At 39.6% G+C, this 25,777-nt stretch overlaps 1 protein-coding gene and 1 long non-coding RNA gene across 2 annotated transcripts in view; one reads left to right on the top strand and one right to left on the bottom strand.

Moving 5' to 3' along the window:
- The window catches only part of TUBGCP6 (tubulin gamma complex associated protein 6), a 24,002-nt gene extending 4,351 nt beyond the window's left edge, over nt 1-19,651 (top strand). Inside the window, 24 exon segments of the mRNA XM_037388310.1 lie at nt 338-548; nt 1,054-1,227; nt 2,261-2,382; nt 2,715-2,790; nt 3,274-3,383; nt 5,175-5,266; nt 5,364-5,503; nt 7,205-7,354; nt 8,006-8,087; nt 8,166-8,254; nt 8,428-8,543; nt 9,211-9,349; nt 9,439-9,555; nt 9,806-11,120; nt 11,537-11,592; nt 11,842-12,034; nt 12,306-12,474; nt 13,824-13,965; nt 15,086-15,280; nt 15,555-15,687; nt 15,917-16,065; nt 16,067-16,131; nt 17,175-17,374; nt 19,171-19,651. Coding sequence (XP_037244207.1) covers nt 338-548; nt 1,054-1,227; nt 2,261-2,382; nt 2,715-2,790; nt 3,274-3,383; nt 5,175-5,266; nt 5,364-5,503; nt 7,205-7,354; nt 8,006-8,087; nt 8,166-8,254; nt 8,428-8,543; nt 9,211-9,349; nt 9,439-9,555; nt 9,806-11,120; nt 11,537-11,592; nt 11,842-12,034; nt 12,306-12,474; nt 13,824-13,965; nt 15,086-15,280; nt 15,555-15,687; nt 15,917-16,065; nt 16,067-16,131; nt 17,175-17,374; nt 19,171-19,262 — 4,327 coding nt within the window. The 3' untranslated portion in view covers nt 19,263-19,651.
- LOC119148328 lies at nt 19,248-25,777 on the bottom strand. The gene is made up of 3 exons (XR_005104364.1): nt 25,110-25,777; nt 20,758-22,261; nt 19,248-19,558 (listed from the first exon to the last, which is right to left on the bottom strand). It is a non-coding gene; the product is annotated as an uncharacterized LOC119148328 (long non-coding RNA).

Here is a 25,777-nt window from a genome sequence, read left to right as displayed (position 1 = left end):
TATTACATGGACCCTGGAAACCTGGTGTACTATCGACCTCATTTTCCTAATGTGAAGACTGCAATCGGGGAAGGCTGCAAAAGAAGCTGGTATTTCTCTTCCAAGGTTTCCGTCTCTGAACTTGTGTTCAAATTACCTCTTTCTTCACTGTACTGATGTGGGCTACAGTTTCATTGACTTGAATGTGCATTCCCTTGAAAATGTACTATATTTCTAGTAGCTTTTTCTGTGGTCAATACTGGCTGTGTAAAATTCTGAAATGCCTTCTTTTCTTTAGGAGATGTATTTCCTTCTTTTCATATCATTACCTTGTAATGTTGTGTTTACTCTGACGCAGCCCGCCTGGTAAAAAAGAGGAACCATATCTTACTGAAGCTGGGAGAGAAGCTTTTGACAAATTTTACAAACTTCGAGAAGGGGAATTGCAACTGTTTAGTAATACTGTACTTCAGCTTCCACAGCTTGTGCTAATGAAAGAACCTGAACTGGTTAAGGATGTCTTGAATGTCCTCATTGGTGTGGTATCCACTACGTTTTCACTCGATCAGGTGTGGAAGATTTTTAACTGTGCTTCTTAGTCACAACTTTTTCTTTTCTTGTTTGTAGAGGTTTCCTCTGCAGCACATTTATTTCTTCTGAGATCTTGCAGCTGTGGATACTGTTAAAATGATGAATGCGACCTAATGGCAAATAAGGCAGTATTTATTTATTTATTGCAATAATGGTGTTCCTGCAATAGGCTAAGAGTATTTGTAGTCCTCTAAGTGAAAAGAGGTTTATGAGCACTTGAAAATAGAGGTGTAAATAGTTGTAGATAGGATTTTCTTTAAAGAATTAGATATGATCTTACTCTGTATTTGAAAAATACCGTTCATACTCTTGAAATTTTGCTACAATTTAATGTTTATCACACTGTTCTAGCTATATAGTATCAGTCACCAACTGAAAATGTCTGCTGTTATTTTTATGTGTAAATGTTTGCAGTTTTAAATCAAAATACAGCTATGTAACAATTGAATCTGACTTTTTTTCCCCCTCCCTATATCCTTTTAGGCGGCTCAGACATTTGTGATAAAGGAGGGAGTATATGTATCTGGAACTTCACCAGAGACAATGCACAACCTACTCTCAGAAGTTGCAGAGTATGGAACCTATTACACACGACTAAGTCATTTTTCTCTTCAGCCAGTTTTAGACTCTTCATACAGCAAAGGACTTGTGTTTCAGGTAAAATAGTTGTATTAAGTCATCGAGATTTAACGGGCTAGTTGTCCTAATTAGGTAGAGAAGGTAACTTTGATTTCGTGTAAAGCTGGAATTTCTGCATTCTGCAAAGCATTTTAAGGGTAGTGCTCATCCCAGGTTGGCAATGAACAGTGCCACTGTGTTTAAATCACAGCTCTGTCTGCTTAGGGCTTGCTTGCACCAAAATGCATGATAAAAGGTTTTCATTACCTGAAGTGTGATTTGTTTAGTCATATTGTTCTGTTGAGGACTAAAGGAATATAATTGTTAGACGTTTTAAAAACATTGTATATTTATACATTAAGATCTATAAAATTAAAATACAAGAACTTTCTTAATACGGTATGTGTATATATATAGTATAGATCTCTAAAAAAATAAAAATGGAAGTAGAGAAATATGATATTTAATACCTTTAGTTATTTTCTATTAAGTGCATATTTTGCCTGTCATTCCTCTGTATTATGCTGAACTGTATGTAGACCATGTAATAGCAGGTGATTTAATCTCTTTCTAATGTGTAGAATTAGAATTCGTTATGAAAATGTATTCTTTCTGGATATTTTATTTACAGCAATGTTAATAGAAATTGAATAAGAATGTCTCTTTCCTTGTCTTGTTAGAAAAAGTTCTAGACAAGTTTTTTGCAGTATCCAATTTAGGATGAAAGTAAGGAAACAGGTTTCCCTAGGTTTATATTATGGCTGTTAAGAGGACAAGGAGCTCCTCTAGGGGGAATTCAAAGAAGCTGAACCAAGATGCTTTATTACACTGTGTGTGTGAGTACAGGCTCTGTGCACTGATGTATAAAGTGTATAGAGGAGTCATCTGGCTAATTTGAATGTCTGAAGTTGCGTGGACCCTTACTTTCCCCTTACTTTGGTATACAAGTCTCTGCATATACAAATTACTTTAGTGAAAGGTTTGTTTTCATGCTGATACAATTGATGTGAGACATAGATAGACTATAAACAGCTGTAACAGTAAGACTTTAAATATTTTCTGTTGATACTAGGCATTCACAAGTGGGCTGAGAAAGTATCTTCAATATTACCGAGCCTGTGTTTTGTCAACACCTCCTACTTTAAGTCTTCTAACAATCAGCTTTCTCTTCAGAAAATTAGGTCGTCAGTTGAGGTAAGAGAATAACATTAATATTTAAGGTTTTCATAGCATAAAATATGCAATCTATTTCTTCATATACGCTAAAAGAGACAATATTACGCGTGCATTTTTACATAGTCTTTCAGTATTTTTCCTGTTATTGTAACAGAAGGATTTCCTTAAATAGAGAAGATTGTAGGGAAATATGTGTAAGGTCTTTATATTCAGTTTCTTTGTTGTCTCTGTTACCATTCAACTGATACAGTAGGGGTGTTGTATGATATTCAGCTTTAGCAAGGTGCATCACTGTGATCTCGGAGACTTCTGGCAGAAATTGTTACATACGTTTTAATACTGTTTTTTAGGTATTTAGCTGAACTTTGTGGCATAGGAACAACTGCGCTGGCAATCAGTGGTGGACCTGGTGCTTCGTTTCCTACGGTGATAATTTGATGTTTTTATGTTTGATTTGAGTTAAGATTCTTGAAAATTGGGTAGAATTTTACATAAAATATTTAGTGGTGTTTCTGCTACCAAAGGTATGACCTTGGACCTCTAGTTAGAATGCCATGATCCTTTCTCCAGATATTTTAAAATTTGGAATTTTGTGTTGTGTATTCAATACCTAAATAAACAAAAGACCCAAAATAAGCCTCAGAGCACATTAAATTTCATTCAAAAGGAGGTATGTGTAGCAAGGTGAGTGAATCTCACTCTCTAAACATATCTGTTTCTCTCCAGTGACTATAAAGTGAGCTTGAGGTAACTAGCTCAGATCTTAATTACAGATAGCTAGAGGAATTGAGATGGATCCTGCCTTCTGTGTCTAGTGAAACATGTAAAGCTGTGTATTTCTGAGTCTTCTATTATTAAAGTTGTATTGAAGTTTGTTGCCTAATGTTAGAATATTTTTCGGTTGTTTAGGGTGTTAAATTGCTTTCATATCTGTACAAAGAGGCTCTCAACAACTGTAGCAATGAGCATTATCCAGTTCTTCTGTCTTTGTTGAAGACAAGCTGTGAACCGTACACAAGGTGCGTCCATACCATTCTCTACATAATTGTGTTTAAGAGCAATTCTGAATTAGCAATCTGGAGGGTAATTGCTAATTTAACAATGGCTGTTAACATTTTCAGAGAAAATATAAGATGTGGCTGTATCTGCAAAGTACCTACTGAAATTAATTCATTTTTCTGAATCCTTCTTTCTCTCTCTTTTCCTGCTCAGTTATAATATAAGGGGTTTGTATGTGAGTAGATTAGTAAATAAATACATGTAAATAAGACTTTTTTTCTTGTTGCTGGTCCTGGAATTTCATACTGGAATATAAATTTCAGATAAACTTTTTTCTTTTCATACCTGTAGTAATATCCTGAAACTGGCAACTAACAGGTTTCTCTTGGAGTTGCACAAACTGGGAAACTTCATGCTTATTTCCACTGTTTTGTGGGCTTTTCAGTAAGCAAAGATAAAAAAAATTAAAATCTGTTGTTCATTAAGTAGATGTAATTAACAATAGGAAGTAGAGTTCCTTGGATTGCAACAGTTTTGTTAAGCAGTGCACATCAATTTAGAAATTGTTAGTTTATAGACTTTCTGAAGAGATACTACTTTTTTTTTTTAATAGCTATTATATGGATTATAGCTGTGGTCCATTATCAGTTTACAGTGATACTTAATAGATGTAATGATACTAGAAATATAAAATAAAAGTCTGGCAAAATGCTCTAAATCTAAGACTCCTCCCATGGCCACCCATCTTGTTTTTAATTCCTTCTACATTAAATGTTCTTCAGAGAAATTTAATTTCAGATTTACCAGAAGACTCTTCGAAATATCTTCACAGCTCCTGCTCTGCAATTTATAGAAGATAGTCAGATTTCTGAAATACCAAGGGCAGGATATCATGGCATCACAAGGAACCTAAAAATATCAAAATATGCTCTACTAGTAGGTGATACTTAACTGCATTGACTCTTAAATTTGTTGCAGATTTCTACTGAAGCATGAATGATATACAGTCAGGGCTGCTGTAGAAGGAGACCTCCATGATCTGCACAAAGTGTTAGCCTACTCATTCGTTACCCTGGAAAAAAATTAAATAATAGAAGTCGTTGGTCAAATAAATCATAGAAACATGAGATTTTTAACACTTTAAAAGTTATTAACTTTTTACTTACAACCTTAAAGTGGAATGGTGGTTCCTGTGCTACATGCTTCCTGTTTGTTACACTGAACCAACCTCTAGAAACAGTGTTAGTATTGCAACTCCTAAGAAAAGAAAAGATTATCTTCAAAGTGCTCTAAGCCTTCTTATCTATAGCTCCAGATAACTATTTTTTTATTTCTTCAAGTCTGGTTTCACACAGAGGAAATATGAAAAAACATAAATAGATATTCCAACATAGTAGTTCTCATTATTGCATGTGTATTAGGTCAGGAGGAAAAGTATTGCATCTTTGTTTTATACCCTTTCAGTTTCTCCATGCTGTTTTTAAAGAGTTACCTCTCTTTAAAATAAACCCTTTCTGCTTATCTCTCCCTATGCTTCTGATGTGCTGCAAAGATTTCTAGAAATTTTTGATATATATTTAGTAAATTAATACAGAGAAATAAAAAGGTTGTTTTAATTAAGACAGTGTTCTTATACACACAATTCTGTGTGTATCTTTAAATATCAGTGTGACAGCACATAATTGCTGGTTTTTATCTTGCCTATATCTTGTGTGTTTTGATGTTTTAAAGAGTACACCTACTGTTTGGTTATAATAAAGTTGAAAAGGCAAGAGGATTGATTTTCAATATTGTACAATTATATTTTTTAGATTTATCTATGATTGGGTATACAGTGGTGTATTCAGAGATGTTTATGGAGAATTTATGATCCAAGTGAATGAGGATTATCTTTGTTTCAGAGGTACTGTATGTATATGATTAAATTCTAATTTATGTAGTATGTGCTGTTAATGAAATAATTAAAAATATATACTCTCATCTTTTTGTTTGATATGTAGATAAACATTACTGGACTCATGGTTATGTTTTGATTTCAAAAGAAGTGGAAGATTGTGTCCCTGTATTTCTTAAACATATTGCTAATGATGTATACATATGTGGGAAAACCATAAACTTGCTGAAACTGTGCTGTCCTAGGGTAAGTTTTGGTTTGTTTCCTTCCTGTTACATTGAGGAAACCATGTCTCTTTAGAGCAAGTTTCTAGTTTTTTAGCAAGTTTGCCCCTTTATTGAAAACTGGTATTGCTGAGTAGGATGTGCGTTCATGAAAGGCGATTACTTGCTCTCAGGTACTTGTGAGCTGACTGTCCACTCTACTTGCTAACATCTCACTGCAGAAATACAAATTTTTAACAGCATCAAATTTATCATATCCACGGCATGTGCTATATGTCTTCTTTATATTGAAAACAAATGTTTTGGGCTTCCAAGCAAGTGCCTTCCATTTTTCACACAACTCACGCTACTATTTTTTGATTTCAAGATGCCTTGACTCAGTTCTGCGTAGCTCTTTTATTTCATCTCTATTGCTACAATTCCATAAGTGCTTAAATAGTTCTGTTTGTTCATGTTTTGGAGAACAAGTTTTGTCCTTAATAAGAAAAACATGTTAAACTACCTTGCGTCTTCCCTCTTCTCTATATATGTTTAACAACGAAACAACCACAGAGGTGTCAGAAGTCTATATGCACTATTTCCCAAGTAACTAGTTTGTGGGGTTTTTTTAAGATCAGAGCTCCCCAGTCTTGACAGAGCTGAGCAGCCCAGTATCAGCTGTTTGATATCAGATACCAGGCATAAACCTAATATCTCAAGTGAGATGACCCTCTGCTAGTTCCTCCTACTATTCTAAAACTGACTTAGGTGTGCCAGTAGTACTGGGCTTTTTATAAAGCAGTGTCCGCCATCGTTTCCATTATAAACTAAACTACAGCTTTTTCAGTCCCTAACACAGTATCTTGATAGACAGAACATTCCCCCAGGATGTCTGGCACCAGGTTCAATCATCTTTCGTGTCTGAGAGTGCCAGTCGTGTTTCATCCCTTTCAGTGATAACGCCCTCAACAGCGGCTCTTCATTTTTGCTTAGGCTGACACAGTCCCAGGAACACAGCTCTAGGGATCCCATCTTGTGGCTCTTACCAGTAGACTGAGGAATCCACTGTGAGCATGCTTGTGCGCTCTTTTTTTCCCCTCCCCCACCCCCATAAAGCTCACTTACCTGTTTTCTGCACTGAGTAGTACAGCTTCAGAGATTTAGGGATATTGAGGTGGACCAGAAAAACCCAAGATACTTATCCTAGAGAGCAGGTACTCTGTGGGGTGCACTGGCCATATTTTTGATAGTTATGTCTGGTGCAGAGCTCTGTCCTGTTGGTGTATGTTAGTTATGTTCCAGACAGTTCCTACTAAGTGGGGATCTGTGGGGGATGTAAGTGAACAAAACCCAACTTCTGATAGGAGAGATGCATTCAGTGCTGAGTTACTCAGGCGCAGTTAATTTGGGTGTTCAGAAAAGCAAGATGTTAGGCATTTAGAATGACTAGCATAAAATTCTGTATCAGATTTTAGATTCCTATCTGATTCAGTGGGAAAGAGGGGACTCTGAGAATTTGACCTGTGATCCAAGTTCTGGAACATTATACTTCTGTCTCCTGCCTCAAATGATATAAATATTAAAGCCAATTATTTTAATAAAAAAATTATATCCTGTGTGGAGGCTTGTTTGAGTATTTTGAAGCATTGCTAAGTTAAAAAAACAAACAAACATAATGTGAGTTTATAATGGAACATTTTACAATTTAAAAGATGTATTTAAAAAGAAATTTCTCATTTTTCAGCATTATATATGTTGGTCAGATATACCTGTTCCCCGGATTTCAGTTATTTTTTCGCTTGAGGAGCTGAAAGAAATAGAGAGAGATTGTGCAGTGTATGTAGGTCGAATGGAAAGAATTGCCCGATACAGTTCTATAAGCAAGGAGGAAAAGGTAAATGAATAAAAGAATAAAGACCTTATCGTTAAGATATTTTTTTTAATACTAATTTCTCATTTTTGTTATTCCTGAAAGAATTTGTATTTGTGATTAGTATTTTTTCATTGGTCAATTGCTGTTTGAATTGTTATCACAGCATATAAACTTACTTAATATAGCTTTTAAAAGTATAGCTGGTGTGTTGTCATTTGTTGGCATTTTCATATATTAAATGGGTTTTAGAGTTCCATCTTAGTTCTTTGCAGCAGCAGATTTGCTCTCCTACTGAAAAGTTCTGAAAAGATTGTGAGGTTCTAATTTAATAAATGTGACAAGCTAATTAGTAACCAGATAAGACTCTTTTTGTGATTTGCATAGCTAATTGTTTTTTCAGAACTCTTTTAGTTATAAAGAGACTTCTGCCATTCAGGTGCCATCACTATAGTGCATGTATCAGATGGATTTGTTTTAAGGTCTAGAGTATTAACTTTCAATATTAGTTTATAGACTTTACATTTAATTAATTGTTTTATTCATATTTCTGTACTGTAATCATAGATTAATGACCATTATAAAGTGTGCACCTGTCTTTGCAACAGTGTGTTGTCGAGTCTAAAATAATAGAAAAAATGCCTACCTGTATTTTGGTTTGGGTTTTTTTTTTAGGATTTGCGAATGGAAATAGCCAAACAAGAATTAATTGTTCATGCTCGAGAAACTGCTAGCAAAGTATTAAAAGCCATTAATGGTAAGTTGCAGTAGTGCTTCATGTGTTTTCTAGTGGGTTTGTTAATGTAAACTATCGGTACCTTTATTTTTAATACAGATCGGCAAATATCGGAACGCATGGCTTTGGATGCAAAGAAGCGGGAACAGTTTCAGAAGCTGAAAGAGCAATTTGCAAAAGACCAAGAGGTATTTCTCTGTGTGTTCTAGAGGCCAACTGTATTTCTTAGGCAAATAATTGAAAGGGCATATTGATTTATTGAGTGAATAGCTCATGGGGTACAAATAAGAACTTCTCTTGCAGAAGTGTGTGTTACAGCTGGTATTGAGAGTGGCTTTTAACAGTGTTAAATATTATGCAGCGTCGCCTTGCAATAAAGCAAGAAGAAATTGATGATGATTTCAGCTATGCCCGAGAGCTCAGAGAGAGAGAAAAAAGACTGAAAGCTTTAGAAGAAGAACTGGAAAAAAAGGCAAGGTAAATGTATCAGAGTAGTCTCCCAAAGCTTAGATAATCCAAAACCTCCTAAGGACCTCAGGAACAACTATTGTATATTAAATCTACGGCACTAGCAGTTCCCAGACATTGCTCTCCAAGGGTAATGTTTGCAGTTAAAAGATGAATGTAAGGATTTTTGGTAATTTATAAGCAATTTTGTGATTTAGGAGTGGTTAGTGACCCAAAAATCTGGAACCCGCTGATTTATACCAACCCTATCCAGATTGGGTTTTGTTATGATCATAATTCCAGTAAAAAAATTAAATGCATCTTACAATTAAAAGCTGAGCCCACAGCAAAAATGGTGACGTGTATTTCAAAGCAGAAACAAAAAGCAGATGGAGGAATTAGATTAATAATTATTTGAATTTCTCTTGTTATGCATCTAGTTGTATTTTACTTTCTTCTGTTACATCTAAAAATACTTGAGATGAGTGGCCTGCTAAGAATAGTTACAGAAATACAGACTGAGAACACAGTCCTGTTCTCTCCACCTGTTTATTGTCTGTGATTGAAGCCTCTGTTTTCTACTTTTTAAAAATTGCTTCTCCTTTCTGAAGGGCTAAAAGGTCTTGTTCTTTAGAAGGGAAGATGAAAATGACTATGTGAAAATCTGTAACTTAGCTTTATTTTTACCTTCGTTTAGGCAGGAATTAATTGACCATTATAGCAAACTTTCTGACGATGCAGCCCGTAGGGAACAAAGAGCGTTATGGAAAATCCAGCGACACAAATTGGAAACAGCCCGTCTGAAGTTTCTATTAGAAGATCAAAAACGCATTGAGGTATCTTCTGAAAAGATATAAGATATGTAAAAAAGAAAATTTGGTACTTGGTGCTCAAAGACTTTTGGTTTCGTCTTTTTTACTTACAGGAAATGCTTGAAAAACTTCCAGATGGAAACTACAGGAGAAAATTGGATGTTATTCCTTATAAACAGTGCCAGCTGGCCTTAGATAAAAACCCTCTTGTGAAAGATCCACATTCACAGGTGAGTTTACTTTCTTACATAAACTCCAGGTTGTTGTTCCAAGTTTCCCTCAAGGGAATCCTTCTCATGGTCCATTGCAGTTCAGTAAACACAAGGTTCGCTATAACAGCAGGGTGAGCAGTTGTCATGTTATTTGTAGTACCTCTGAAAAATTGGAAGATTTTACATCTTACTTCTAATAAAGTGGCATCCTGATAAGTAGCTTGATTATGTAACTAGCCATACAGCGTAATAATTATTTCTTTTTTAGGTGTCTTCTGTGAAACCTCTGAATTCTAATGAGAATGTTGGCAGAAAAGAATCCGAGCCTGGGCTGGAATATGCTGCTTCTGCTGACAAAGCACTGCCCATGCCAGAGCTGACAGATAATAACCCTGATCAGCATTTTCAGCCTAAAGCAGCAGGGTCTGAAAGCAGTCTCCAAAGTTCGGAGAAAGCATGCAGTCCTCCACACAGTGCTGATTCCTTGCCTGAATCCAGTGTGAATATAGAAGATTTCTTATCAAAGCCACAGGATGAACAACCTGCTGCCATTAGCATACAAGGATCTTTGCTGGATGAAGCATTCCGAAATATTAACTCGGATCTTTCTGGGACTTCTCAAGTAAGTACAAATCAGCCTGTCTTGGGAGGAGCACTGGAAGGAGAAGACAATGCACCACTGCATCAGCAAAATGAGTATGATTTTAATACAGTTCTCAGACCATTTGCAGCTTGGCAGGGACATGTTAGAGTTGGAGAAAATGTATTTGATGGGGAGTACAGAAGGCCTAGGTGGAATATTCGTGGACATACATCTGATGCCAACATCAGAGTTGGAGAATACGTACCTCATGTGGACACTTACCAGCCACATTCAAGTCCTTATGGGCATTCTTCAGACTCCCATATACAAATCAGCGGCTGTATTGCTGAAGTTGAATCTAGCCAACCCCGATGGAATATTCATGGGCATGTTTCTGAAGCTCATATTAAAATTGGGGAATATGCTTCAGAGGTAGAGCCCTCAAGGCCGAGGTGGAACATTCATGGACATGCTTCAGAAGCCAATATTAAGATTGGAGAGTATGTGTCAAATGTAGCTCCTACAAGGCCTCGATGGAACATCCATGGTCACGCATCTGATGCCAATATCAAGATTGGTGAAAATGTGTCAGAGGTGGTCTCGGCTAGACCTCGTTGGAACATCCATGGCCATGCTTCACAGTCGCACATCAAAATTGGAGAACTGGTTTCAGATACAGAGCCTTTGAAATCTCGTTGGAGCCCATTTGGTCACGCATCCCAGTCAAGCATCCAAGTGGGGAAGTGGGCCCCATCTACAGAAAATGATCCAATACCTCATCGTAACACCATTTTGGGTCCTTCATCTGACTCCACAGTTCAGACGCTTCTGTATAGTGAAGAGCGGTCTCCTGCTGAAGGCAGCAGAAAGGAAGCAAAAACGTCAGAAGTTAAGGAAAAGACTTTACCACAGTCACAGTCATCTGATAGTGTTCCAGTCTTTCTTCATGCTAATATTAAAGATGACCAAAAAGAAAATACAACAGGAGAGAAACAAGAAGGTAAAGTAGCATTGTTTATTCAGTCAGTATTTGTTTAAGGGGTCTTGAAAATAACTGTAAATGTTTGTGTTCAAAATGGGTACTTATTACTTAATTCCTTGCATAGCTTTTCAGACACAGAATTTAGAGGAAAGAATTTGAGCTTAGTCTTGCCTCTTACATAAATGAGACAGAGTATTAAAAAAACTCTAGTCTGAAACTTCGTGGAACAGGACCTTGTGGGACCTGGAGTAGAGAATAGACATGAAACTGCCTTGGGTGGGACTGCGGGGAGGGCCTGTTCCAGGAGGGGGGCCGTGATGTCCTATAGAGAAATTCTGACAAACTTTGTGAGCAGATCTGAGGTATGAACTAAGTATTAGAAGCAAGCAAGTAAGTCTGAGTAAATGTTGTCTTTAATTTACTTGTAATTACAGTAATTGCAAATGTGATCAACAAGGACCCTTCTCCAGATTCCTCACAGAGCTTACAGGTAAGAAACTAATTGTCGAGAAGACTTCCTTTCCTTTCGAAGGATTAAACACCCTGGTAGTTAAGGTAATGCATTTCTGTCCTAATCTGGTAATCACTGTAATACCGTGTTGTATGTCAGAAAAGTACAGGTGAGTAAGCTCTTTTATTTTCAGTTGGAGCAACTAGTCAATTAGCTGTAAGAACACATTAAGTGTGAGTAGACAAAGCCAGCATTTCTCATACAACTTGTCCTTTTTTTTTGTTTTAGGCAGAAGAACCTGAAAAAGCAATTCCACAAGATGCTGCGCCTCAGGAAACTTTGTTTTCTGAAGCTAATACTCCAAAGACTGAGGAGGAGGAAGGGGGAGAGGAAGATACATGGAAGAAAGAACAAGCTTATTTGAAAGCCTTATCGGATCAGTATTGTATTGAAAAATATCAGGATAGTTATGATTTGATGTGTGAGTAGAACTGTTGGAACATTAGATCAATAGAAGATGTGGTAAACTTCAGCAAGAAAGCTGAGTGCCGAACAAAATAATTGAATTACTAGTAGATTGCCAGTATTATGACCTCCAGTAGCCAGACAGTTCTTCTAGGCACAAAGATGAGAAATAAATTTTGACGCATTATGATGATATAACCTAGATAAGTTTGTAGAGTTTAATAGGAACAGATTATCAAATTGCTTAAATGTAGTAACTTAAGATGTTGATGTATTTTTGAATTTAGCAGAACTACCAGTTTCTCATCTCTTGCATCATGTGATACCAAGATCGTACACTTTTCCTGTGGATCCTATGGTACAGTCAGCAACGGATGAAACAGCTGTACAGCTGAGTGAGCTCTTATCTCTGCCAGTGCTGATGAAGCGTTCTATTACTGCTCCACTTGTATCTCAGTGAGTATTTGTTAGAAATAGTGAATCGATAATTTAGCAATGTCGTGTTCCTTAGTTCTTTTTTGAGACGAGTTTCACATAGATCTGTTCTCTTAAATTTTCACTTTGCCCCCAAGAAGTGGTCCAGTGGATGGTTCGTTACTACCCAAAAAGTTCAGATTTACATTATAAGTACTAACATAAACTTATATTTTAATGTGTTAATTAAAAATTTGAACATTTATTTGAAATACAAGGGCTTGGAGGGAAGTTTTTGGTCTCGGACTTGTGGATTATGCGGCAGTGGTTTCCAGACCATTAGCTTCCTTGTTGTTTTAACAAGATTTATTTAATGTTTGTGCTAGTTTTTTATTTGGCAAATGAAAGATGAGGGGGGGGAAAAAGAAAAATCTTTTGATTGTATTAAAGCTCATGCATATTGATCAAGATATATTTTATGTTTCTGTGGGAACTCCAGCTTCAAGGCTGTCCTGAAGTTTAATGGAAGCTGTTATTTTTACTATTGTATGAGGTTTCCCTATATATTCCATGTTGGACCGTTTCATTAGTATATCTAATGGTATTTTAAACAAAAGTTTTTGTTACTGTATACAAGATTAGCTTCTGTCATGAACACAGTTACTTACAAATGTGTTGAAATGCTTCCCGTTTTGGAACCTCTTGTATGTTTGGCTTCCCATTTGCTAGCTCAGAGTATGCTGTGCTCAAAGTTTGGTGCAGTGTAGAAAGACATCGTTACCTACCTTGGTTTTAAACGTCTGGATTGGCTATCAGAATGATCTGTGTACAGATTCATGTATTCAGGAAAGCAAAGTAAGCGAGCCTGAGTTGTGTGCTGGCAGAATTAGCCTGTCCCTGATGACGCAAGTTAAATTATTTAAGCTAGCTTGAATACCTACACTGTACTGACAAACTGTAGTATAGACCTGCCCTCAGTATCTAGTGTCAGATCTCTACCAATTAGGGTATTCTTCTCAGGGATTTAGTAATCTTTCTTAATCTGTTTGTGTAGATGACAGAAATAAAACAGAAAGCTATTGATAAAGTGTCACTCCACGCCCAGCAGCATTTTCTAAAGATCGTTAATGTAGCCAGTCTTAAAATGCTTCCCCGGTACTGTTCAAAACCCAGTTATCTGAAGTGGTAGGTTTTAATTCTGGTGTATTTTGGATGAAGGTGTTTTTTTTTTTTTTTTTTGTCTCATTTCTTTGGCTTATGTGAATATCATCCTGTCTTGGAAATCAGAGTCAAGTACTGGAGCATTAATCTGATGTAGCCACAGCTGAATGTTAACAGTAAGGAAGGAGTTACTTGTAAGAATAATACCTTTTCTGTGTTTTTATTCTTAGTGTTTCTCTTGTGAACAAAGCAATAGTTGATTACTACTTTGTGGAACTGAATGTAGAGAAGCATTTTGAAGCACTGAGACACTTCTTGTTAATGGAAGATGGGGAGTTTGCTCAGTCACTCAGTGACCTGTTGTTTGAGAAGGTATTTGTTTTGTTGTCTTAACCCTTGGGTTTGGGTTGTCTGCTTTAGTGTGACACCTCTGGATTAGTTTGGATGGGAATGAGGGAATGGTGTGAATTAGAACCCTGGTTTGTGCCATTTTCCACTTTGTGCTGTGTTGAGAAGTCTTGTAGCAAGGAACTCTGTTAATGTTGTAAGGACTGAGGCAAAGGAAGGTCTTTGCTTGGAAGTAATGCCCATATCCGAGGAAGTCCCAAGGAAGAGAGTAAAATTTCCTACTGCTAATCCCAGCAACAGAGTACAAGGACTTGGCATATCGAGAATAATAATTTCAAACTTTGACAGATAAGCAGTCATGGAAGGGTATTTCACTCTTTCCTGCAAAAAAAGCTGCACTGCCGCTCTGTCCCCTCCCATCTGCTGGCAGCAATGCTGGAAGAGCATGTTGCCATTTGCTAAAGCCCAGTGGAAAGGCCTGTGTTGGAGAATTCCTACTTTTATCTCAAATATCCTATAAAGCAGAGGGGAGGGCACCTGAAGAGAGTGCTGGCCCCTCTGATGAGACAGTATTTTTGCGACTTACCCCTGTGCAAGGTCGCAGGGGCAGCCTGGGTTAATATAACTGGTTGCCAGGGGAGATGTGTAGCTGTGGGATGGTTAATGCATTTCTCTAAATCCTAAGAATGCTTTAGACCCAAGCAGGGAAAGCATTTGGGGATGCAGACTTGATGAATAGCTTTATTTGTAAACCTGTGGGAGCGCAGAGTTGATGAGATAGGCAGATAGGGGTTAGCTCGCTGGCTTTCTGCCCCACTGAAGCCTAAAGGCTGTATTCCCTGCAGCAGGGAAGTGTAGCAGCTCCTGAGCCGCAGCAAACTGCAGTCCAATATACCAAAATAAACCAGCACAGGTATGAAACTACCTTCATGCTGTGAACAGCAAATAGTTCAGAACTTGCTTCTTATGCTGTTTATGCATCCCTACGGCAGAAGTAGAAACTTCTAGGTCACAATGGTGGAGCAGGACAGGATAGTCACCACTTTACCATGCTGCTTTAATTCACCTGCGTTCAGGAGCCATGTTACTGTTTATTAATACAACGTAATTAGGATTTTATTTTATTTTATTTTTTTACCCCTAGCTTGGATCAGGACAAACACCTGGTGAATTGCTGAATCCACTGGTTCTTAATTCTATCCTAAATAAAGCATTACAGTACAGTCTTCATGGTGACACCCAGCTTGCTTCCAATCTTTCTTTTGCCCTCAAGTATCTTCCAGAAGTGTTCAAGCCCAATGCACCTGATGCTCTGAGTTGCTTAGAGCTAAGGTACAAGGTAAGAAAGCATGGGGAAAGGTAGAACGCTGCAATTATACCATGGTACGTAAGAACCGTGAATAGATTATGTAAGAATACGTAAAGTTAATATGTTTTTCAGAATGGAGTAAAAAATTGTGTAATGGAAATTACAGGATTTACTTAGCCTGGGCATTGCATTATTAAAATACATATATGAATTTCTATGTCCCTGAAATACTTGTGTCTGAAATACTCTTATAATTTCTAACAACACAAAAATGTAGCGTGATCAGCACTGTTGCTTCTTTTAGGTTGACTGGCCTCTGAACATCGTTATTACTGAGAGCTGCATGAGTAAATACAACAAGATCTTCTCCTTTTTGCTTCAGCTGAAGCATATGGTGTGGACTCTCAAGGATGTTTGGTTTCACTTAAAACGCACTGGTAAGTATACTGAGTGAACTAGAGACTGTACTGTTTAAAATTCTTTTAGCACCCTGCTCTAGGCAGTTGCTTACAAACAGTCACGTCAAGCTTCAAAACCCACAATTTTTTTAAGAAACTTGCTTGACATTTTAAATAGGCTCTACTAACAGAAACCTTCATTCCCTGAAAAATTCTGATTTTAGATGGTCTCTGTGGGGTGATGATATATTTCTGTGTTTATTTTCAGCTTTAGTGAGTGGTGCCTCAATTCCGTTCAGTTCCCGACAGCTCCAGCTGTATAAACATGAAATGCAGCATTTTGTGAAAGTAATTCAAGGTTACATTGCTAATCAGATTCTACATGTTACGTGGTGTGAATTTGGAAACAAACTGTCCTTCTGTAGGCAACCTGGAAGAAATTCACAGAACACATGCTGAATACCTCAACAAAGCAGTCTTCAGGCAAGCTACCATACTTACTTTTACTTTATATATTTAAGTTATTGGAGCAGCCAGTCTAGCCTAAGGCATTTGTGCAAAACTGACTTCTGCCCAAGTAGTCTTTATACAGAAGTGTCCTTACGTAATGGAATCCAACTTCGTGGTGCATTATGAGGTCGTACTTTGATGCTTTTCCTCAGCTACCCATCCTCTTCATTTCCCCAGACTCCTTGGAGTTGCCTCCAGGCCCTGTTCACTCTGCCTCTGCAAGCTTTAAATCTACTCAGGACAGCTCTAGCCTGAAGACTAAGGACAGACTTGCCACAGTTCTGTTTTCCTTTGTAAATGAACGTGGTAGCTGAACGATTGTAAAATGCTTCTCTATGTTATATATGCCTTAAATGTGTGTGCAGTGACCAGGACTGGACTTCGAAGGCATAAATGTGATGCGGTGCCTCTGTCCAGCTTTATGAGCAGTGCAAGAGACATCTGTCTTCTAGGCATCACAGGCTTTTAGCCCTTCGGTTTACTGTGAAGCAGAAGCGTGGTGTGAATAAAGAGGAGAGGAGCTAGGATTTGTTTGGTTTCTTCTTAAAGAGTATACACTGGTACGATAAAGTGGGGAGATGGAGGGAGATGATAACACAAATTATAAACAAGGAAAAAACCCTATCCTTTCATGTCTGTCTTTAAGTTTTAATTAGAAAATATTTGCCTAAAGCTGCTGTTTGGATACCGGGTGCTAGGATGAGATGGGATTAAAGTTTAAGGAGACCCAGAGCACGATAATGTTTTTAAATGTCATCTCTTTTGCAAATGCAGATGTCATTCTAGAAATCAGATACAGCAGCACAAATACCAGTTTCTTGGAAGAGCAAGCAAACTCTCTTAGGTTTAGGCACCTTTTTTAAAGTCACCATTACTGTTAGCTACAGTCTTGTGGATTATTTTTTTTAAAGCAATTAAAGAGGGGACCTAAAGGATTGGTCACCCCTTTGTATTTTTAGTCCTACAACCAACAGATTATGTCAACTGCATTTCTAAAGCTGGTTTTGTTCTGTTAGGGGTCTCTTGACAGAGAAGGCAGCCCCCGTGATGAACGTTATACATAGCATCTTCAGCCTGATTTTGAAGTTCCGCAGTCAGCTGATCTCTCAGTCATGGAGCTTTGATGCAGGGAAGCAAATGGCTGTTCATCCCAACTTTGGTCTGATGCAGCAGTCATATAACACCTTCAAGTATTACTCCCACTTCTTATTCAAAGGTAAGAAACTGCGTAAGTTCTAGATAGGAGAAAAAGTCAGCTGACAACTGAAAAAATTACAAAGACATTTTGGAAGTATAATGTCAAAGTAGGAAGACGTGTGTACTTAGCATGTGTTAGAAAATGCGGTTCCCAAATGAAAACGGCATTATTGTCGTTTGCAAAGATCTGCATATCCATCAGTTGTAAAATGTCCACACAAATCTAACAGATATCCCAAAACTGAGTGTAAGTTTTTGCTAATTTGCAAAATAAGTATTTGGTATTTAGCTTTATGTATGTGCTTACTTTTTTCTTTCCTCTGGAATGGAGTTCTGAAACTTTTTGTTGGCAGCAATAAGAGATCAATACCACTTAGAAGTAATTTTAGATATATCTGCATTAGTCGAGCGTTACTGTTGTTAGGAGATTGGAAAATTCTGATTCCCATGTTGCACTAAGGCTCAGAGAACCTCCTAGCACTAGTTGGAGCTTATATCCAGTGCTCCAGGCAAGTGTTTTTCAACTGCACAGATCCATTTGCCAAATGTTCTTCCCTTTAACATGATAAAACTTCTTCTCGCTGACATCTTAGCCTACAACGTGAAGAAATGGTCATCTCTCTTTCCTCTCCATTTCTCTTTCAGATCTTGCTTGTGGTTTTAGTACAAGTTACTTACGCTTCCCCCGAGTACAAAGATGGTTCACGGGATTTGGGTTGGGTTGTTGGGGTGGTTTGTTTTTTTTTAGAAAACCCTTAATTCCTGAAGGAAGTGTGACTGTCATCCTTAGATCTATTTTTCTAAACTATTTCCTAGCCAGCCTATATTCTTCAGGAAATGAGCTGCCCTTTTTATTCTTTAAGGATATCCAAAAATGGTGTCAAAGGACCAAACCCAGCTCTTTCAGGATGAGTTAGAATGGCTGCTTCCAAATTCTACAGGAAGTCAGAACACCTGTGGGAGCCACCTAAGCCCATACTACGAGATCTGTGGTTGCTTCATGGACAGAGATTAATAGAACACTCTGTAAGGAAACCTGATGAGTGACCTAGCTCTTTACACCCTCTTTATTAAGCACTACAAAACAAATGTGTGCTTGTTCATCTACACTTCAGTCACCGTGTATTGTAAAATGCTCTCTTTCACAATGGGTTGATCCAGAATCCATTGAAAGCCAATACAAAGTAGTCTGGACTTCAATGGCTTTGGCTCAGGCCCGAACTTCTAACTGTACACTTTCCCTTCTTCCTTGCATGTTACTGCTGCTTGCTGATTGCCTTTATATTAGTGCATGGGATGTTCCTGAGCTTAGGGAGTTTCCATTGCCTTTTTACCTTTGTTACTAAGGATGTTTAGAGCAGTCAGTTTGTTCATTTGTAGAGCTTGAGGGGTTTGTCCCAGGAATTTCTCTTTGGTCTTCTCTCTCACAACGGACTTTGCTCAAGAAAACTGCGGAGCTGTTTCTTTCACAGAGGTCACTAGAGGATCTAAACATACTTCCTGGTCAATAGAAATTATGATAAGAACACACTGTCTTACTGTGAAGGCAACTTGAGAAAGCTTTTCATTATTAGAATAATACAGTTTCACTCTAGAGCTGACATGTGATCTTTTGTTTGCATCTTATTTGAAATACTTTGTAATTCCAGAAAGAGATACTGGACCTTTCTTACACAAAAATATACATTTGTTTCTATTGGTCTTCAGATTTCTGCATTAGGCTTTTTAAAAAAAAAATTAAAATGCAGAGATATTTTCAAGGCTGACTTTAGAATATTAATCTTAGTTAAAACTTATTTTTTGTTTTTCTTCCAGTGGTAACAAAGCTTGTAAATAGAGGATACCAGCCACATTTGGAGGACTTTCTGCTGCGAATCAACTTTAATATTTACTACAAGGATAACTGATCTCTATAGATAGGGACCACTGATAGCATGATAAAACAGAAACAGATAAAACTATATGCTTATGATTTATAGCAGCTTATGCAAATGCCATGCAAGAGGCATTTTTCTTCAGTGAAATAACCTGCCGTCTAATAGCTTGAAGAATATAACCACCATATACAGAGAATGACACTTCCTAAAATCCACCACAGCTACCAGTTGCTTGATCTGTTGAGCATTGATGTTGTCATTATTGCAAAGATAGAAGAGCTGAGTGCCTGGTCTTCGCAGGGGAGGGCGAGTGCAAAACTGTATATCTGTGAATGTGTAAATGTTGTATTTTCAGTGATGTGAATTTCCTCCAATGTAAATACATGTATGTTAAATAAATTAACAGATACTTTCTAAAACTGTTGAGAGACGAGTACGAGGTACAAATGTTCAGACAGACATAAGTACCTGTCTGTGGTTTATTTTCAAATTTGTATTAATTCTCAATCTAAACACGATAACTAATTTCTTCAAGGCTGTTAGTCGCTGTGGAAGAGGGCATCATAAAAACCACCCTGTGCTAAGGTGACCTGCTAGGAGATACAGTATTTGACTATTCAAGCACTTGGTAATTGTTGGATCGCTTGTGCCAACTTAGTTTCCTTATCCTTCCCTGATTTAAGCTACACATCTTATTTTGTGGAGATTATTTAAAAACGCCTAAACCAGAAATTCAGCATCACTAAAGTAAAACAAAGCTCTAATTCCAGATGTATTCCAACTAATGCTTTCAACTGCAGGGTCACATTTTCAATTTGCTAATAATTTTCCTTATTTCTTTGAGAGGCAGTCTGCTTTGAAATATGTCGATACTGAGATTCTGCAATTACAGTTGCTGCTTAAAACGTGGATATATTCATCAAGAGCTTATTGTCTGATTAGTGGCCACTTATTTAAAAGTACAGGCACAGTTAGCACGTTACCAGCACTCTGGAATATAATATATATAATAATCATCATAAAAAATAATCATCAGATTCTATTTCAGAAGAAAAAAAATCATAAAACTACTTATAATCAGAAAATAAAGTTAGCATTAGAGTCAATATACCAACTGTAAACCAACTGCTCCTGCTCTCGTACCAAAGGTAGTATAAAAATGTGGTAATGCATAGCTATAACATACATCTTCTATGCTGTTTCTTTATCTGTGCTGTATTTAATTAACTAGCTTCCTTCCGTTCTAAAGAGCAGGAGTCTGAAAGAGCAAGCGGCTTGCAGGTGAGCTATTTTGTGTGGCGCTGGGCAGGCACAGAGCTGTTTGTCTACCTGACTTGCTCTTCAGGAACTTACAAGGCCAGGTGTGTACGCGCAAGCTTGCCTTCTGTTGCAGACTGGTGCCTTGTCCTGATGCCCGACTCCCCACTAGAGAGCAGCCACACAGCTTCTGCAGCAAGCAAATAGCAGATGTTTGGGACCTTGGAGCTTGACACGACTGTGTAACTGTAGAAAGACAAAGTTTTACCTTTCCCACGAACCCAGTGTAGCTCCCGGAGGAAGACCACGCTGCCTACCTGCAGTCAGCTCTCTGAAATGCACTCAGTGCCTTAGCTGGCCATTGACAGGCAGCAAAGAGGGAGCAGAAAGAGGGAAGCGAGAAAAAGTGATTCAGAGTACCTGAATTAACCTCTGGGTACGTTATACATGAGGAGCAGCCTTCTCTCTGTTGCCTCCTAAAGGAGTCCTCTGCGGTGAAGGAAAGCAGGATTAGCCACAGGTAAAAAGCAAGAGACTTCTCAAATGCAAGCGGTGAGTACTGCTCATCATCCTCCCGCTGCACACTGATGCAAGATTCCCCTCTAAGCTGCTGTGCAAGGAGCCTGCACACGCCACCACCATCCCCTTAGGCAAAGATAACAAATAGTTTCTCTTTAACCATTTGAAGTGCTTTATCTTAATCCCCTATACTCTTGCCATCTTCATACTTCCAATTTTCAGACGTGTAGAGATAGTGATTTTTGCAGGGGGGGAGTTGTATTAGGCTATCTCCAGAGACCTGTTCCAACCTAAACTATTCTGTGATATTTTTGATTCAGCTTAAATGCTGCTACGTGAATTTGTTTGCGTCACCCTCCCTGTCCTCACGCTGAGCTCTGTAATGCTGATCATTTTACCAAATCCACCCACTTCGATGCACCTAGTGTTAGGTGCAGTCCTACAGTGATGACCTGCTTCCTTTACAGCCAAGCTTTTAGGAAAAAAAAAAAAAAGGCAGAAAATATGGAAAGTAAGAAACATCACCCTCCCACTCCCCCCTTTTTATTGATAAGCAAGACACTATAGGGCAGGGAATAGCCCTTCAGGCAGTTCAGGTTAGCTCCATCCCCTTCCAGCTTCTCACCTACCTCCCGGGCAGCGGCAGAGCAGAGCAAGACACAGCCTTGACCTTGTGCAAGCACCAGCAACAGCCAAAACACTGCCCTGTTACCAGCCCTGGTGTAGCTGCAAATGTAAAACACAGGCCCATACAGGTGGGTATGAAGAAAGTTAACTCCATCCTGTCCAGACACTGCACAAAGTAAAATCAATTTGGTGCAGGAAATAATTGCTTGCTTAGAAAGGACAGTTAGGAAATACCAAAACCCACCTCAGACTAGAAAGACTAAAGTGTATTTTCAACTTCGTGGTGTTACCTGAACACTTCAGTATAGAAATGGTTGTAGTAGCTCTGTGCTTTTCTGCACAATAGAACTTCTAAGCGCAGTGGACTGAAAGTCATCCAGAAGCATCTACAAATCACAGTTTTGATCCACACCTTGGCACTAGTACCTCCTAATTAGAGGTGGAAAGGTGAAGGACACACAGCCAGCTCAGCTCCCAGTGTACGGGGCTGTCAGAGGCAGCCGAAGGGCGCTCCCTCCTTGGCCTCCTTTTGCCCTGGCTTCATATCCATTGAAGGTGGATTTGCCGTCTCCACTTCTGGGGAAGAGCTGCAGGTGGATGGATCACCTTTTGTTTTTTCCCTGTGACTGGAAAGAACAGAGGGCAGAAGCCAGTTTACAGAACAGGAGTGTGGTAATGCCAGTGCTGGTGCCAAGTTCATTAATTCGCAAACGGAGTATTTCAGGTAAGAGTTTCCTGTCCGACAGCAACCGTGGAAAGGCAGAGGCCAGGCAGAAGCCCCCATGCAGCCAGCAAGTGTCCCTGCACCGCAGCTTGGACAACCCTGACGGAAGAGGTAGAAGCTGCCTGTGACTGACCCCCACCCGCTGCCCACAACGTCAGCTCGGGGGCCCTTTTCATTTCTGTGTTCAGCTCACGCACCACAACGGGTTGCTGCTTAGGGGATGGAAAACCTCAGTCACCAGCCGGGCCTGGGAGCCAGCAGAGCTTTGCCATCGCCAGCAAAGCACTTAATTGCTTAGTGATTTAGATTCTCTACCTTAAAAGTGGTAATAGTTTTGTATTTGTGCAACCTTTTTTTTTCCCCCCAAAGAAAAATGGAAGCAAAAGTTATTTATATATCAATGTATCTATTGTTCTACAGTATTACAATGACAACTTTTTTTTTAAAAAAAAAATCAACTCCAGAATAGAAAACACATGAAATAAGCTTTGTAGGTCAGCTTACCCTACCAAAAATGTTTCTCCTTATGCTTGCACAAAGTGTCATTAAATCTCACCGCTGAGTTTACCTGCCTAACGCAAGCTTAGCAAGAGCTCTGCAGTGCTGCGGCACTGTCCTTGCAAAACCAAAACAGCAGCAGGGGAGGAAAGGAACAGTACAGACCTTCAGATTTTTTGCATGCCTTGGCTACAGAAACAGATAAGCACGACTTTTTCCCTTGGGTTTCTATTCCCCTGTTAATTAAGCAGTAGCTGTAAAACCTGCATGACTGCTTATTTATTATGCACAGAAGAAGAGGCAATCAATACTCAGGTCTGTCTGAAAGTTTATCGCTATCCCTCATGTCCTTTGATTTATATCCACGGCACCTGTCCCACACCGCAGGGGAGCTGCACCCATCAGTTGCAAGGCTGATTCGGGGTGGGAGAGAATCGGGGTGCTAAGAGGCAGGGCAGAGGGACCAAACGCAACATTTTTATACAGTTGAGAGCAACCGAGAACTGCCACTGCACGGAGAAAAACCTCCCACTCTAAATGCATGAAGCATAAAGCCAAATGAAAAGAAGATGTAACATATATATTGGATGCATTATTTAAAATATAGCCTCAGCTGTGTGACCTTACACTGGATGTGACAGCACAGTGAAACCCTCCTGCCGGGTTTACACCCATTACCTTCACGTATCACCTGGCTCTGGAGGGGTAAGTGCAGTTTGTTGCCTCTGCCCATCTCATACTGACTCTGGTCAGAAGTCAGGCTGCCTGCGTCCCGTCCACCCGTGTAACAGAGCTGAAGGGCTGCTAAGGAAGGGCATCGTGGCTGCTTGAGCACGATCTAGCGTAACCCAGCAGACTGTGTGTGGTGGTACGTGATCCAACGAAGGGTGCTGTGTGGAAATACACACCCAAGTGTGTGAAGCATGGATCTGTCCAAGTAAATCCAGGATAATCGAGGCCTAAATTTTCAACCCTTTGCTTGGATGCACTCCATGCAAAGGGAGAAGCAGCAGGTTTGGCCTAAACCCATTTCCATCACAGGCAAACCGAAATGCAGAATACCAGAAACAGCCCTGTTCAACACGTACTTTGAAGTGCAGAGATTTACCCCAGCCGAAGCACCCTGAGGAGCCACACGTATGTTCAGGTGGGAAAGCAAGCTGTGTCAGAGCTGGGCGATGGCCCAGCACTACCTCAAGATGGTTCTCCACATTCCCAACTGATCAGCAGAACAAGTTACTCAATACTTTTACTAACACCTAAAAACCACTTTTCTATCCCCTTCTCCAACTTACTTGCAAAGACTGCTCACTCTCCCCTTTCTGAACAGGCCTAGCCTGCGAGCAAGCAGATCCCACTGCGTGAGGATCTGGGTGGCCAAGCACAGTACAGACGAAGAGCCACGCAGAACTCCAGTTAAAACCCCTCTGAACCTCCTGTATCATTAGAGGCCCCAGACAGCAACTAGCTGCTGCCAGTGTCCCCAGATGAGATCTTCCCAAAGGTAAGAAACCCTGCACTGAACTGCACTAGGCTAGTCAGCCCCAGAACGTTCACAGAGTAACACAGGCTGGCCAGGATCTCTGGAAGTCATCTAGTTCTATCCCTGCTTAGCACAGGTCCACCTGGCCGAGGCCCTGAGCAGCCTGTTCTAGTGACATTCTGAGAATCACCAAGGATTGAGATCCTACCACCTCTGGGCAGCTTGTTTCAAGTTTCACTGCCCTTATGGTAGAAAAAAAATATTTATATCTACTCAATTTCCCATCTTGCAACTCTGTTCATCGTCTCTCATCCTACTACCGTGCTCCCTTGAGAAGAGTCCGCTCTACCTTCTCTACACTCCCCCAGCACAGCGTTTCTCCTTAGCCTTCTCCTGAGGCTGAAGAAACCCAGTCCTCTCCGTCTGTCCTACGCACACCACAGAGTCTGTGCTACTCTGCCCAGAACCAGTTTTTGACTACACCACCGTCAAGGCTCAGAACAAGCACATGCCGCCGCTCCTCTGGCTGCCAGTGCAAATATTTCTCCCCTTCAAACCCACATTTTCCCTTTCTCTGCCCCCTCCCCACCCCCCACCACCACGGAAGAGGCATATGCTTTGCTCAAGCAAGCCATGAACAACCAAAGTAATCTGTTAAAACGCGAATGTAACATTAATGAGGTTTTGGTTTAAAGCCACACGGAGGACTATGTAAAACCCTTGGCTCTGCCAATAACTAGCTTTGGAGTAAGTAGAAAGTGATCCTCACCATCGAATTGCTTCCTGAGCCTCTGGGCCCCACAGCTCACCGGGAGGTCCCCTGTACTCGGGCTGAAGGAGTAAGAGGCTCCGAATGCTGCAGAACGGTTTACAGATTGCGAGATCCTGATCCACGTGAGGAAACGGTAACAGGGCCACATGCCAGGGCATCCGTCTCATCCAGCACGCTCTGTACTAGATGCTCTCCGCTCTGAAGAGTCGTGGTATCACAGAGAACATCTTTGAAAAACAAAAATATCTGCATAAACTACTCAACCCAGTTTAAATAAACTTAAAACAAAATTTCCCTGGTTTCCGCTGGGATTGAGTTAATTTTCCTCTTAGTAGCTGGTGCAGGGCTGTGTTTTGGCTCTGGTGTGAGAGCAGTGCTGACAGCACTCTGATGGCTTTGATTGTTGCTGGGTGATGTTTGTACTAAGTCAAGAACTTCTCAGTTTCTCAGGCCCTGCCGGCGAGAGGGGTGGAGGGGCACGGGACATTAGGAGGGACGAGCCAGGACAGCTGGTCTGAACTGCCCAAAGATATTCCATCCCATACGGCATCATGCTGAGTGTATAAACTCGAGGGGTTGGCCAGGATGAGCCGATCACTGCTGGGGGACTGGCTGGGCATTGGTCAGTGGGTGGTAAGCAACTGTATTGTGCATCACTCGGTGGG

The sequence above is a fragment of the Falco rusticolus genome, chromosome 5 (genome assembly GCF_015220075.1).
Source record: "Falco rusticolus isolate bFalRus1 chromosome 5, bFalRus1.pri, whole genome shotgun sequence".
NCBI classification, from domain to species: Eukaryota; Metazoa; Chordata; class Aves; order Falconiformes; family Falconidae; genus Falco; species Falco rusticolus.
The sequence above is the reverse complement of the archived record's forward strand: the minus strand, read 5'-3'. Positions and strand labels throughout refer to the sequence as shown.